Raw genomic sequence first — 15,667 nt, forward strand, 5'->3', positions numbered from 1 at the left:
TTTAAATGAATATTTTGCATGATTTATGAACAGTTCGCCTGAGAGCCTTTCGCATAAATAAATAATGAGAGTGCGCTAGAGTTTTGATATGCAGAGCCTCGAAGGGTTTCAAGTGGAACCTTAGGCTAGGGCGCACGCATCAAAAGCCATTTGGATTTGTGCTGATGCTGATGATGCTGCAAAGACAGCTGAAAGGGATTCTAGGACAGTGAGCTGCTTGAAATGCATAAGGCACCAGACACCAGGCACCAGAGAGCAGGCACCAGGCGAATGAATGTCCATTGGACATGCAGCGCAAGCTCTGCCTCACATGATGCTCTGACTGGCTGACTGGCCGACTGCCTGGCAGCTGACAGCAAAATAATTTCCGCTGACAATGCGGAAAGCAGCCAAGCAACCGAAAAGTAAGCGGCAAACGGAAGGAACTGCCGGACATAGAGCACAATCACAGGCACGGCTCAGCGGGTGACACACACGGGGCGCACAGACACCAGTTGAGAGAGAAGCTTGAAGTAAGTACTAGGAGAACACCTCCTTTTGTAACTTTTAATGGGCTTTACTCTAGCTGCCTAGGCCAGTAGTTGTGACAAGCCGAGATATCTTCTACTAAAATGAAAATTTCATTCAATTTCAGGATTCTGTATCTTGTATCTCGTATCTTGTATCTTGTATCTTGTATCTTGTATCTTGTATCTTGTATCTTGTATCTAGTATCTTGTATCTTGTATCTTGTATCTTGTATCTTGTATCTTGTATCTTGTATCTTGTATCTTGTATCTTGTATCTTGTATCTTGTATCTTGTATCTTGTATCTTGTATCTTGTATCTTGTATCTTGTATCTTGTATCTTGTATCTTGTATCTTGTATCTTGTATCTTGTATCTTGTATCTTGTATCTTGTATCTTGTATCTTGTATCTTGTATCTTGTATCTTGTATCTTGTATCTTGTATCTTGTATCTTGTATCTTGTATCTTGTATCTTGTATCTTACTTATGCCGGGCAGGGAGGAAGAATGTTGAATAAGGTTTTGGAGAATATCTCCTTGTGCAGCTAATATTGGCCTTTACTCTATACTTTGTGACAGCAAAGAGGAAAATTCTTCTAGAAATGGATTGCAATGATAAATAATAAACAATGTCTTCCCTCGGAGCTCAGCCCCGAGTCATAAGGATAAATTTCAAAAACCTAGCAGGCTTTGGTATATGCTTGGCTCTTCATCTTTGTCTTGGCCTTTGCCGCTTTCTTTGCTTTTCCAATTGCAACTCCCTAATATAAACACTGACTAGGCAGAGCTTTGGCCCACACAGTGTAAGCCGCCCCTGGGCTACAGAGTCAAAAGTCTGTGAACTCATTTTGGGCAGACTTGAGAACCGAGTTTCAGTTAGCAGCTCATTATAATATTATTGTTTGGCTGCATATTTTGTTCAGTTGGACCACACGTTTGACTGCCTGATCCGGCCCTGGGCGATGAACGTGGGCTCTACCCCATTGCCCCTCTCCCCCAGCGCTCTACGCGCACCATTTAGAATGTGTGCAAATGTGTAGCATACTTCACGGCGTCATGCAAACCCCAGCAGCCATTATGCAAATCAAGCGAAAAGGCGATGCCAAAGCATTTAAGCCGTTTTAGCCAGCCAGCTCTGCCAGCCCTCGCCTCTACCTTTCCGTTTCCTCTGGCAGAGAGCACAACAGCCACGCCCCATTTAGCGCCTTTGTTGTCGCTGCTTGGCGGCGTGCTTTTTGGGGGCGGAGCTAAAATCTAATTTCCTTTAGCAGTCAGCTTTGACAACAACAACAATAGCTCTATGTGTGTATGAATGTGTGTGTGTGTGTGTGTATGTGTGTTTGCGAGTGTGCATGCATAATTCAAGCACAGAGAAAGAAAAAATGAAGTGTTTTGGATTCGAGCAGCGATTACAACTGTTGCCCAGGTGACCAGGAGGTCTCTCCCGCCTCTCCGGCCTAGGCAACGGAGAGGGGGCTAGAGCTTAAGTCCTGACTTACTGCTCATTAGCCGAGGCAAATAAACGGAATCAATGTGCATTAGATGCAACAGTTGCTGCACGCCACAAACTTCCACTCAAGTCAGGGAAGCAACTGCTGCGTCGGACTTTCACTTTTGCCAGTTGTCGGTCGGAAGTCTGAAGCCCGAAGTCTGCAGCCAAACAATGGACCGCATCGTTTGCTCGTTTATTTGCTAACAAGTCTAAAATGAAATTAATTATAGTTACGCACAGTTGCCAACAGCCGCAAGCCAGGCCACGACGTTGGAGCCGAGGCAGCTCTGCTGGGGCCCCTGCTGCATTGTTGTTGCCTCTTTAGCCCCCATCGCTGGGCTGCGCTGCCAGCAGAAACTGCTGCTTAGGCAAGTCGACTATTTTATTTTACTTTACTTTACTTTCTCCCTCTCTCTTTCTCTCTGTGAGTGAGTGTGTGTGTATGGGCTATGTGTTTGCAAGGTTGCCTAAGCAAATAGCTTTGATAAACTGAGGCTGAGTGCTGAGCCTGCTGCCCAAAACTAAACACAAATTCGTTTCATTTCAGCATTTACCTACGTATAAAAGTTGGCCTTCGGGCTATTTTCTCTCATTATCTCCTATCTGCTCTCCTCTCCTCTGTTTTATTATTCTTTTATCTGTTTCCTATCTTTTATCTTCTATCTCCAAACTTCTATCTTCTATCTTCTATCTTCTATCTTCTATCTTCTATCTTCTATCTTCTATCTTCTATCTTCTATCTTCTATCTTCTATCTTCTATCTCCTATCTCCTATCTCGTATCTCGTATCTCTCATTTCCCATCTCCTATCTTCTATCTCCTATCGCCTATCTACTATCTTCTATCTCCTATCTCGTGTCTCGTATCTCCTATCTCTCATTTCCCATCTCCTATCTCCCATCTCCTATATCCTATATTCTATATCCTATCTCCAATCTCCTATCTCATATCTCCTATCTCCTATATCCTATCTCCCATCTACCATCTGCTCTCACCTCTGTTCCATCTATTTCACCTTCCATAATCAATTTTCCATCTTCTGTCTATCTCTCATATATTTTTAGCCACCATAGGGTATCTCTCGGGCGTTACACTTCAAACAATTTGCATATTTCTGTTTGTATACGTGCGTGATGACTGCTAAAAATAACTTAGGCTCAGGCTAAGCTGACTGCCTGACTGGCCCGCTTCCCTTTTGGCTGGACATCACCCGTTCTCTCCCCACTCCCACTCCTCTTTCTCTTTCTGTCTTTCTCTGTCCCTCTAACGTGGCCCTAAGCTATATTTGCAATCACGCCCAGGCAGCTGATGCCTGTCTGTGTCCCTGAACTTTTAATTAATGCAAGCAACTCCGCACAGTGCCTGCTTAAAGTGTGTGTACCAAAAAAAAAAAAAAAAAGAAACAAAAACAAAAAATGAATTTGGCTGCGGCTGGGCTTAACTCCTTTACTTTTATACTTTTTTACTTTTTTTGTGAGTCTCTTTTGGTATGTTGCCGACTGTTTCTGCCTCTCTCACTCTTTGGCTCCGTCGACTCCTCCACTCTCTCACTCCCAGACGCTTGTTTACATTTTATATCAAAAACTTTTACGAGCTACAAAATACGCTGAGCAGCCTCAGCTCCAACAAAAAACACAAAAAAAAAAAAAAATAATAAAACAAACAAACAAATGTGCCGAGAGTTGCGGAGCGGGAATAAAATAAATAAAAATAAAATTGATAGCATGCTTTTTGGGCTCAGTCCTGTCCTGTCGTCTCAGTGTGCTCTGTTTGCCTTCTTCTTCTTCGTCGTCGTCTCCTTGTGCCTTTTGTGTGTGTCTTTGGTAGGGAGGGAGGGAGGTGGGTTCTCTTTTTGCTGAAGCAACCAGCTCGACTTTGTTTTGTAGCTCGGGGCCAAGTAGACCCCAAAATGAAAACAACAACAAAATGGCGACTCTAATGACAATTATCGGCTACGCAATTATCGCTGCCAAGTGATGATTACACTGCTTAACAAAATTAAAGAGCGCTTAATCATTGCGGCTTGGCTTTTAATGCTCCCACGCACATTAGGCACATTCACACCAACAACAACAACAACAACAACTACAATAACTTTAAAGAGCTCCACAATCGGGCGAATTCGCTTGTTGAGAAACTCCAAATGGAGTTCGAACTTTAAGTTTGAATTCATTTTGTGGGAAACTTAAGTAATTATGAGTTACTGTTAATGGGCAAATGGAGTTCACAGAGAAAGATAGAGACAGAGAAAGAGAGAGAGAGACAGGGAGAGAGAGAGTGAGAGCAGAATGTATTGGAGTAACCATAGCAAGTACTTATATGTATGCTTCACGGAGACTATGATCTTAGTCGATCTAGGCTTGTCTGTCCGTCGACCTGTCCGGACAGACCTTCGAACTCGAGCACTGAGCTAAGATTTAAAATTTAAAATACATATTCTTGTAAAAAAAAAAACACAAGTTTACACATTTTTCTTTTCGATAGCACTTGTAATTATCGGATTATCGAAAATAAACTTTTTTATAGCACATTCAACAATTCTTGAAGCTACGTACACAGCTCATATTGTTCCCCAATATGTTATCGATGCTTAACATAATTTACTATTTAATTATAATTATCGATAAACATAGATATTATGATTTTGTTTTGCAAGCACAAACATGAAACTCGCGCAGGCTTTTCATAAATTTTGTATCGATAACACATTTTAATTATCAATCAGCTCTATTTTTTTTTAAATCGACTAAAATCGATATTATCATTTTATTTTTCGAAACATATGTATATAGAAAAATCCTGCAAGAACATTCATAAGTATCAGTAGTAGAAATGTATCATCTTTTCATCGATAACTCATGTAATTAACTAATTATCGATTAAATTATAGCTTGATTACTTTTTTTCAAATAAACTCTTGAATTCCATATGTCAATGGTCATAATAAGAGCGCAGCTTCTATAGATTTCTGATTATGAATGCTTGACTAAACTCTCCTCTCTTATTATTTGAATCAAATCACATTTTATTTAGAAGAGTTTCATGCTTTGACCCCGTGGAAGGCCCGGCTGGAATTGAAGTCATTGTAAATTTGATTAACATAAAGATGTTGCTTTTATTTTATGGCTAGGTTTTGATTTGAATGCTGAATTTGCCGACACCGACTTGAAAAGTACTTGAGGTGATTGGAAAGGCGACTCCTGAGAGCATTTCAGTTCAGCGAATGGAAAATATGATGGGTCCTTGGCCTGATTTAGTTGCGCAAGTTGTGACTATAAATAAAATGGGCATAAAATGCGCTGAGGCTTGAAATTGATGTGCCCGAAAAACGATTGCAATGACAGATGTGCGCTATTAACGGTGACAAGGTAACTGTGTGCGTGCGCGTGTGTGTGTGTGAGATCATAAATTCCCAGCAGCTACCGAGCGCTCGACCCGCTGGCAGCAGTCAAAAGGAAGCGGGCAATGCAAAACATTTTAATAATGAAAGAAGAAAAAGCTGAAAAAAAAAAAAAATCAGAGCAAAGCGGCTAAGCGTATGTATGTGTGCGTGTATGGGTGTGGGTGTGTGTGTATGTGTGTGCAGTGAGCCATTTTATGTTAACAACTTTCTTGGCCCGGAGCGTTTTTCATCAGGGCGCAGTGGGCGGAGTTTGTCATCATTTTGTTTATCATTAACAACTCGTCAGGGCCCAGCAACGTCATCATCGCGTCAATGCCAATGCCAATGCCAATGCCAATGCTAATGCCAATGATAATGATGATGGTTATGTTAATGCTTACTTTCAAGTGTGTGTCATATGTCACCCACACACAGATACACAGACAGACAGACACACATATGCAGAGCAACCGCGAGCAAATCATAAGCATAATAATAATAATAAAAAAAGAAAAATAAAATAAAAAGTAATATAAAATGAGAAAACAAACCGAAAAATAAGCAAAATAAATATAAAATCAGTTTTTTTTTTCGTTTTCTTCTTCTTCTTCTTTTTTTTTGTTTTTTGTTTTGTTTTGTTTTGTTTATTCGAGTCTGCCAACAGATGGCGCTGCTTGGGTAAAAACTTTATGAACCATAAAAACAGGTGGCAAAGCGAGCCACGAGGCACGCGACGTCCTTTTCATGCTTTGCGCCCACGTCATCTCTGGAGCCCCTCGACGCCAGCTCCCATGCTCCCCATGCGCCCCATGCCACCCTTGCTGGTAACTGGGGCGTGGCGGCAGCCTCTGTGGAGCATATCATTCATCTCTGCTTAAAATGCCATTAGATTGCATATGCTTAAGCTTTGTTCTCCTCTTTTTTGCTTCTTTCTCTGCTTCTTTGCTTCTTTCATGCTCGGCAAAGGGTTTATTTTTCGGTGTGCCCAACCCTTGACTGAGATTTGCTAGACGCTGCTCGGGGCGTGGTGTGGGTGGTGGGGCCTGTTGGATAAGCGAGTGAGGGCTGAGGCGTAAAGCGAAAGCATAAATAAATAAACAGAAACATTACGATTGGGCATGGACATCATTTACTAGTCAATCATTTCATAATTTCAATGGCAGCGAAATGAGGGCAAAAGTCATGAAAAGGTGGACAAAGTGTCTGGATGTCTGATTGAGTGCGTAAAGATTGACTGATTGACGGATTGACTGACTGGTAAAAAGTTGACGAACTAACGAATTGATAAACTGATTGACCAACTGGTTGGTTGACATGATAATCTGTCCAGAAGTCTGATTGACTGATTGACCGAAAGCCAAAGACGTGATATGACAGTTTGATTCACTGACTGATTGACTGACTGACAGAGATTGAATGAATGATACACTAATTGATGATACACTAATTGACTCCCTGATTGATGAGCTAATTCATAAGAAAATACGTAGCCTGATTGAGTGATTGACTTACAAACAGATGAACTGATTTTCCAATGGATGCTTAATGATTGACCGAGTGATTCGTTAATTGATTGACTGACAGAGATTAATGCACAGAAGGATTTATTGAGAATTGACAATAATTGATTGATTGACATACTCTATATTTATAATATGCTCTCTGAATGAATATTCTATTGACTGACTAAGCGAACAATCGAATGATTGCGAAAACTTAAAGAGCAAAAATGCTGCCAAATCAAATTTGTTGGGAAACTGCAACCACAATTTAAGGAAAATTCGCGAAAAACTTTTCATTTTACCATTCACTCGGCGCCTAATTCAATTTTTGAGAAGACTTTGCGTGAATTTATGCGAAACGTGTCTTACACCTTTTGCAAAGTCCGTGCCGGCAAATGCTTTGAGATCAAAGTTCATAAAAGCGAAACTTAAATGTCCGAAACTCTTATCAAAGCCCCACATTATAATATGATGAAAATACGTGATGATTTCGCTCCGAGAACTTTTACACTGCAGCCGAGCGACTTCAAACACAATTTTAAATACAGCCGTGTTGGACATAATTTGAGAGGTAGCCGCAGAGGTAGTACCAGGTAGACTTCAGCAGACCTAGCGGTTCTTTGAACTGTATAATGCTAGGGATCTGGATCTGATAGAAAATATGCATTCGTTTCCCTACAGGATGCATCATCGAGGTGTCGATGTCTCTGATGTTAAATAATATTACATTGCATCTCATCTTACGGTGATACTTTCAATTAGGCTATCAATTGCAGGGTATGTAGTGAGTCGTGCATGCCTTAGTCACTGCTGTCAGTCTTGTTGATTTTTATTCGGTTGCCTTGTGAAGTTGTGGGCAAAAGTTTTCATGTTTTTCAGACAGAATCAGGCCGCAGGCCGTTGCCAAAGATGATGATGAAAGCTGAGCCGCACTGCGAGTCGAGTGTCGAGAGTTGAGCTTCCAGCTTTTCAGAAAGGGCCTGCCTCGGACGGTGGGGGCACCCCGGGTAGTTATGGAGATATGAGATGCTGTTGCTGTTGCTGTTGCTGCCAGCAGCCCACGGCATGCATGGAGCAAAAGTAATGTAAACAAGGCAAGAAAGAGAGGGAGCCAAAGAGAAAGAGAGAGAGAGAGAGTGTGTGTGGGGGCAAAGGTAAGATGAGGGTTGGAAGAGATACACATACTGAGATTTTTGTTGGCCAGTTTTGCGGGTTCATCATTATGCGGCACAAGTTTCTTTTGCCCCCTCTCATACGCTGAGCCCAAAGAAATGGTTTAAGCTGGGTATATTAGCTGCAGGCTATATGCCATAATTAACCAACTCTAGCTGTCTGTTCGTCTGCATGGACGACTGTGGCATATTGAAATTAAGTTATCGATAACATTTTGCAATTTGTTGCAGGGCATCTGCCAGCCGAGCACACCCGACTGTGCCACTTCTGCATGATCTGAAGTTGAAGAGTTGCCAAAAACTTGACTGACGCGCTTTCAAGTGAATTCTGATGTGCAGGCACGTCCTTCGACTGAACGGGGCATGCGTCGAGTTTCCACTCAGCAAGTGCCTCAACACACACTCGCACGAAAACATACACACACACACACACACAAATAAATACACCCATACCTGCAAGTAGTTGCCATCGAAATTCAATTTGAATATTTTGTTTTTTTGTATTTATTTTTGTATTCTTGTATATTTTGGTCTTCTCTTTTAGTGAATATTGTTTTGAATCGGACGTCATGTCGTCAGCAACGCGAGGAACAGATAACGAGGAGGAACCACAGAGCAGGGGTATGCACATTCTGTACAACTTTCTACTGGAGCCGGAAATCGATCCCAGGACCAAGAACATGTCCGTGGTAGCCCACTTGCCCAAGAAGAAGTTGCAGGACATCGGTCCAATCGAGCCCGAGGAGGAGCGCCTCCATGAGATATACATCTGCTTGGCCAATGGTAGACTGGAGAGGGCGTTTTCATTCACCGAAAGCGACTATCGCGAAGTGATGAATGATTTCATTAAATACGGGCTCACTGCTTACAATAGTCAAGAGGAGTCTACCCAGACAGAAGAGGTGTCGCCGTCTGCATCAGGTCTCTCATTCGTTGTAACCGACTCGCCATCATACACGCAGCAGCAGACGGAATAAACTTCTCAAATTGCCGAGGCAATAGCCAAAGACCCCTTCAATCGGGCCTAAGTTTATCGCTATGATTGATTCATATTGGGTGATACATCTTGTTAAAACTGCTTAGAGAACAAGTAAAGGCTACAGCTCCTCGGATTGGTATACCTCATTGTGATTGATCTGTATTAGTTGGCTTATCGGGAGCATAGCATATGCCAACTGGCTTTCTATCTTCAATCGCTTTTGATTGACCTTTGTTAGATTGATCGTCAATCATAAATGTATATAATCGAAAGCTGCATTTTGATTGACTTTCAGCTGGGAACCAACTTTTCAAACTTGAATCGGAATTGCATGCATTATTTGCTTCATTTATGTTAGGACATTGATCAGTCATAGAATATTATCCATAGAATACATAGAAGACTATGTTCTAATCGACCATGATTGATATATCTTAAATGATTGATAAATCATATTGTTTGGTATTGCTTAGGAAACTATAAATGGGCTTCAATTAATGAGAGCATTAGCTGGTACTCAAGTTCTGAAAGCTACATTTTTGATTGATATTGATTGAATTATCAGAAGTCCTATGCTAAGCTTTGACTGATCGACTGATTGATGATCTCTAAGGACTCTAGCTTATGCAGTTGCTGCTTGATCAAGAGAGGCGCACTAGACCCATTCAATTAAAGTAGCTGATGCAGATTGCAATTTATTCATTCATTGATCCGAATTCCCATTTGCCATTAGCCTTTCGAGAAGCAAGGAAAATGGGATTTCCAATTAGCTAATTTGATGCACACTCAACGATGTCCGAAGTACAGTAATGAGCTCTCAAGAGTTTCGGGAACATAAAAAAGCCATATGAAGCGAAACGCCCATCACTCATCGCCCTCAACCCTGTCCTGTCATTTTGTATGTGTGCATGTTTTCGGTTTTCGGTTTTCTTTTTGTTTTTTGTTTATTGAAATCTGTTTGTAAAGCGCACTCAAAGGCATATCCCATGTAGTGGGTGGGGAGCGGGAAATTATCGATAGCGAAAATCGATTGATTGCCTTGGAAATTGCAGGGCATATGGCAATTGCTGTTGTGTTTGGTATTCTGTGCTGTGTGTTGTGGTTCAACCTTCAGTCACACACACACACACACACACCCAACCATATGTCCAACGTGTGTTGACCATATCAGCTGAAGGCGTGCCACTGTGGGCGTGGCTGCATTTGATATGCTTAAAACGGACCTCAACGACAGGCTAGGCGAATGTTACTTTGATGTTTCATGTCCTGGTTTTTGCCCTCTCCCTTCTCAGCCTCTCCCTCTCTCTCTCTCTCTTTCTCCCTCTCTCACTCTCATTCTCTCTTTATCTCTGTGTGTGTCTCACCTGGCCCTCACTCTGTCCACGCTTCAGTTACTGACAGCTTTCGTGTGCTTATGCATATTACTTTTCCTTTTTTACGCACAGCTTTCTCTTTTTCCTTTTCCTTTGTTGTTGTTGTTTTTGTTGTTTTTTCTCCACTGATCAAACAAAAGGCTGGCATTTGGGGGCGTGCCAGCGCCCATTTTATGGCTGTCGGGCATAATTTATGCCAGGCGCAACGGAATGGTCGTCTATGGATTTACCAATGGACGTTGACGGGACGCTGACAGGAAATCCAAAACGGAAATTTGTTTAAGAAAATTGTCGAGTAATATTTGGCAGAGCCCACAAGGTCCCCCCCACCCACTTTCCTTGCCGTCCTGCGAGCGGTAAGCGAAATGTAACAGAAATGAAATAAACGAGAAATGAAAAACTTAAACGCCAGCCATCAATTAGCCGAGTGCTGCGAGACTTTGGGGCCAACAGGCGCAACAGGAGGCCAGCCGAGCTGTGGCATCCCCATGAGGACTTTGGGCAACGGCGACAAGCGCAGAGCAACTTAAAAAGAATTGCTCAACTATTAAACAGCTCTAGCTCCCTCTCACTCCCACTTTCTATGTCTATGTAGCTCGCTCTCTCCGTCTGGCCATGTATGCAGCATAGCAATAGATCCCATAGCGGAAACCGGATATGCCAGGCAGAAACACTTGCGCAACAGCAATGGGGAAAAAAAGAGGTTAAACTTGTTGCAATAACTTTTAGACGGGCCCAAAAGGATAAACACTCACAATGAGCGAGTGAGAGAGAGAGAGAGAGAGAGAGAGAGCGGGATAGATAGATACACACTCATGTGTTTTCATGAACAGCGATAAATGTTATTAACTTGACCAAGTTTGCTTTGGGCATAAACTTTAGTAATTGAAGAACGCCCAAGCGTCGGCAAAATTAGCTGCATAAATGCTCAATTGCCCTATATAGATACATAATACAATACAATACATATAATACAATACAATACAAATATTTATATAAATTATATATTCATTTATATAAATATTTTTATTTTACTTTATTTATATATAGCTATCGATGTAGCTGCTGCCACTGCTTCGCTCGATTTAAAGTCTCGTTGGCATCTCAGCTGATCGGAACTTTGTCTCCATTCGGTTAAAAGTTAAATTGGGCTTGAAAAGAAGTTGGCATGTGCCTTGGCATTGATTTAATGCTATGCCATTGTCATACTACAACAGCTCTGCTTTCAGTTGAAAAGAAAGAAAGAAATACTTTTATAGCCCGTTACGCAGTCGGGCTATGTTTGCAGGTGTGGAAATGGTCGAGATGTGACTGGAGCAGATAACTTTGATGCGATTAAGGAGGGAAAAGGCTGAAAGTCTTAAAGTCTAAATTTAGCTGAATGGCTACTCAGGTTACTGACTGAGATATTTGGTTTCTTATGCCGACTCTAGTTGTTATACCCAATTTCTTGACGACTTGACTCAAAGCCAAAGAGTCAAAGATGTGAAAAAAGTCTGGCTAAATATTTAAGTATGTTATTAGAGGCGATGCAGCTAAAGCTTTAAGAAGAACGACTGAGTTAACTTCTAGTAGTTACTTCTACTCATTCCATCTGTTAATATCTCTGCTTAAACGCCTTAACCCCAAATTCTACAAGCCCTAGCGCAGGCATCTATACTCTACTCTGATCATGCTCGTTTCTAATCAACAATTTCGATACATATCGATAACAAACTATACTACCTTAACAGTGTGGAAATAATAGGCATACAAAGTGACCTCTACACTAAACACAAACTAATTCTAAATTGAGTTCATCTCAGATTGTACTCGATACATATCGATAACAAAACACCTTAACTTAACTAACTTAACACAAATTAAGTCTAAGTTGAATCTTTCGTAGATTATTCTCCTTTCAGATCAGTGATGAATTTTACTATTCCATAAAATCGATAAAAATCGATAACACACATCCTATTTTAATATTCTAGTAATTAGAGACATTCAAAGGGGTCTCAAAATGCGCCTACTCAAATAGTTCTATACTTATACTCAAAGACAATGCCGATCGAGGTATTTCGTAGTCGAGCATTGCCTGGTAGAGCGCTCAGCAGTCAGTGAGCATCGTCGGGCAGGCATTCTGTGTAAGTCTTAGTCTAGAAATTGCCTTTACTTCATTTAGACTTACGGTATTTTAGGTATTTTCTGTTTTAAAAAAATACCAAAACCTAAAACCCAAGAATGCGACGATAATTTGTTCATTGTTCAGCTTTTGCTCTGACAACATTCACACACAGCCACAGCCGGAATATCTGGAAATATCTCATTATATATTTACCTCTCGACCTGAATATATATAAAAGTTTATTTTTTTTTATTATATTTTTTTTTTCGAAATTCTTTTGATTGTCCCGGGACAAACCGACCTCGTTGCTATGCCGCAAGTAGCAATCTAGAGAACCATTTGCCTTTATTTTATCGCATCGATTCAGGGAATCAGAAGCGCAAGCAAATCTGAAGAAACCCAAAGCTTAAGAGGGAACTAGCGAAAATTTGAATTCACTGAAGTAAAGCCCACAAATTTGATAGAACCAAGCGAACGGAATGCAGAACGAACAGCGCAACTGCAGATGCAGCCGTCGTGGCCGCATTTGCGTCTGTGTGCCAAGGCACAATTTGGATCCGAGCCTGATCCAGGTGATGAACGAGGCGCGCCGCCTGCGCGTCATGGAGGAGCTGAGCGCGGTGCTGGAGAGGGATCTGATGGGCGTCGACGCCAAGTGGGTGCTCTTCACCATGGCCGTGCAGAGCTATCGCTACGAGCAGCTTGTGGTGCCGTTTCCGCCGGCATACACCACGCCCACGGGCCTGAACATCGACTCGCTGAGCTTTGTCACCGGCACCATGACCGAACTGGCCGCCTACCAGCGCCGCCTGATGCAGAAGCTGCTGCCGCCGGAGCAGGTGGAGCTGATGTACTGGCTGTTCGTACAGAGCGACACACCGCAGCTGCGGCAGGTGCAGCGCAACGATCAGCCAGAGCTGTGGCGCCAGCTGGACCTCAAGCCGGACCCGCGGCCACACCTGGTATTCCGCGTGGCCCCCAAGGGACAGGATGTGGGGCCCATCAAGCCGCTGGAGCTGGCCAATTGCCTCTTCTACTGCGGCGACATGGAGGAGCTCTTCGCCATGATGTCGGCTAAGAGCTACGACCTTAACCGCTCCCAACTCGAATTCTATGATGATCTGGAGACGGCCGTCAACCTGGCCGAGTGGTGCCCCGGCTGGGGCTACTCGATCTGCGGCACTCTCCTGCGCTGTGTGGCCGTCTGCCAGCTGCACGAGCACAAGCGCGTTGAGGTTCGCTACCTGCTGTTCTACAGCATGTGCTACACCAAACAGATGCAGGCCGTGCGCCGCCGACAATGGAAAAAGTATGCGCTGGAGCAGCGCGTGAACGAGCAGCTCCAGCAGCAGGAGCAGGCCTACACTGGACCCCAGCCGCAGCAGGCCAATCGCCGGCCCCAGCCGCAGCAGGCCAATCGCGGGCCCCAGCTGCAGCAATGGCAGCACTTTTACCAGTGGCAACAGCAACATGAACAGCAGCAGCAACAGCAGGAGCAGCTGCATCATCGAGAGCAGCACCAGGCAAGGATGCGCCACCTACATAGGGATAGGGAGCGCGTCGAGGTTATCCTTGACTACGATGAGCGTCAGCAGCTGCAAGAGAGGCCATCGCAGACCTCATTCTTCAACATGATTTTCAGCCGTCGCAGCGCTTTGGTGGTGCTGGGCGTGCTGACCCTCGCTTCTTTGACGTTGGTGGCCACCAATATGCGCCAAGTGAGCCAATGGCGCACCAACTGGCTAACTAGATATTAACCGATCTGATTTCACTTATTGTTCATGTTCGTGCTAAAAAATCAAATTTGTTTGTTGAAAATTAAATTAAAGCAAAAGCTTACAAAAATGTAAAAAAAAAAAAAAAAAAATTTAAATGTAAAAAAAGAAACTATAAAAAAAAAAATTTGAAAAAAAAATTGTAAAAAATTTTTTTTTGCTATTTATTTAGATTTACAAGGCTTTATGCTAGCTCCGAAAATTTCTGAGCTTTTGCCTCACGACTGGAGCTCTATTTGGAATTCAAATCCAAATTATTAACAGGGTATCTGTTGGCTGAAAACTTGATTTTCATTTTGAGTTTCAATCTGAAGCAAAAATATTAATATTATTAATATGAATTCACTGTCATTACAGGGTATCTCTATGCGCAAGACTTGTGCTCTCTTTTCGCTAAAGCAAACATATTTTTATACTCTGTCATTACAGGGTATCGGTTTGTGCAAGGTCTATTTTCCTTTTGGGAATTCACAGCTAAAGCAATAATACACAAATATTTTGATACTCCACCATTACAGGGTATCTGTTTGCTCTCATTTTGGCATTTTTTCAGTTTTTTTTTTTGGCAGGAATAAGGGTAGGCAAAGAGGGGGGGGGGGGGGGTGCTCTGCCACGCGCGTTTGCCACATATCGCGTAGGCATGTTGCTTTGCTCGTTGAAGCGTGAATGAGCATTAAAGTGTTTTCCCATGTTCATTCGCCCCTACCCAGCACCCATTCAAATTGAATGGGAGAGCCATGTGCGAGTGTGTGTGTGTGTGTATTGACCCTATAACTAAATGCGCTTCATATGAAATTGATATTAGATGAATGTAGTTTCAGTTTGGCCAAAAAGTTTTGCAAGATTGAAACTCGAGTCTTTATTACCAATCAGAGAGTTCAGTCAAAATGTCAAGAGCTTTGACTTCAGCATCGAGCTTAAGCACTCAAATACCCTGTAAGTGCAGCATGCATAGAGAGTCGTTCGATTCTTATCTTATAAAACACGAATAGATCAAGGATTGGATAAATTAAATTTACTTTATCAAAACTGTTAACTAGAACTGAGATATATGGATATTTATTTATATATTGTAGGTATATGTGTATATATGTATGTTTGTTTTGAATATTTTCTTTAAAAAAAAAAACTTTGAATTTATTAGGGATTAAGACTTGATCTCTTTAAGACATTTTGAAACATTTTGAAAATTAATTTGTACAGCCCAGTCAGCTGTTGAAGCTACACTCGCTGTAGGCATCTCTCTTGAAATTTAACTTGGGCCGTTCTTTGAGCAGATGATATGCCGACGATAAAGATTTTTCTGGAAATTTTTAAGGGGTTTAAGGGCTAACTTCTTGCCCACTTTTAATGAGCATTAACATATTTAATATAA

At 42.1% G+C, this 15,667-nt stretch overlaps 2 protein-coding genes across 3 annotated transcripts in view; one reads left to right on the forward strand and one right to left on the reverse strand.

Annotated features, from left to right (window-relative positions):
* Positions 1–15,667, reverse strand: part of rsh (Rap GTPase activating protein radish) — a 151,266-nt gene that overhangs the window by 86,685 nt on the left and 48,914 nt on the right. The window lies entirely within an intron of this gene.
* LOC149267814 (uncharacterized) lies at positions 8,460–9,173 on the forward strand. Its single transcript, XM_089473962.1, has one exon. It carries the CDS (start codon positions 8,625–8,627, stop codon positions 9,030–9,032), a length of 408 nt encoding a protein of 135 aa, XP_089330088.1. The 5' UTR covers positions 8,460–8,624; the 3' UTR covers positions 9,033–9,173.

Source organism: Drosophila arizonae, chromosome X (genome assembly GCF_054131065.1).
Source record: "Drosophila arizonae isolate 15081-1271.41 chromosome X, UAZ_ARI_1.0, whole genome shotgun sequence".
Lineage (NCBI taxonomy): Eukaryota > Metazoa > Arthropoda > Insecta > Diptera > Drosophilidae > Drosophila > Drosophila arizonae.

Coding starts and splice junctions, on each gene's coding strand:
- LOC149267814 (XM_089473962.1), top strand. CDS start 8,625: ATGTCGTCAGCAACGCGAGGAACAGATAACGAGGAGGAACCACAGAGC.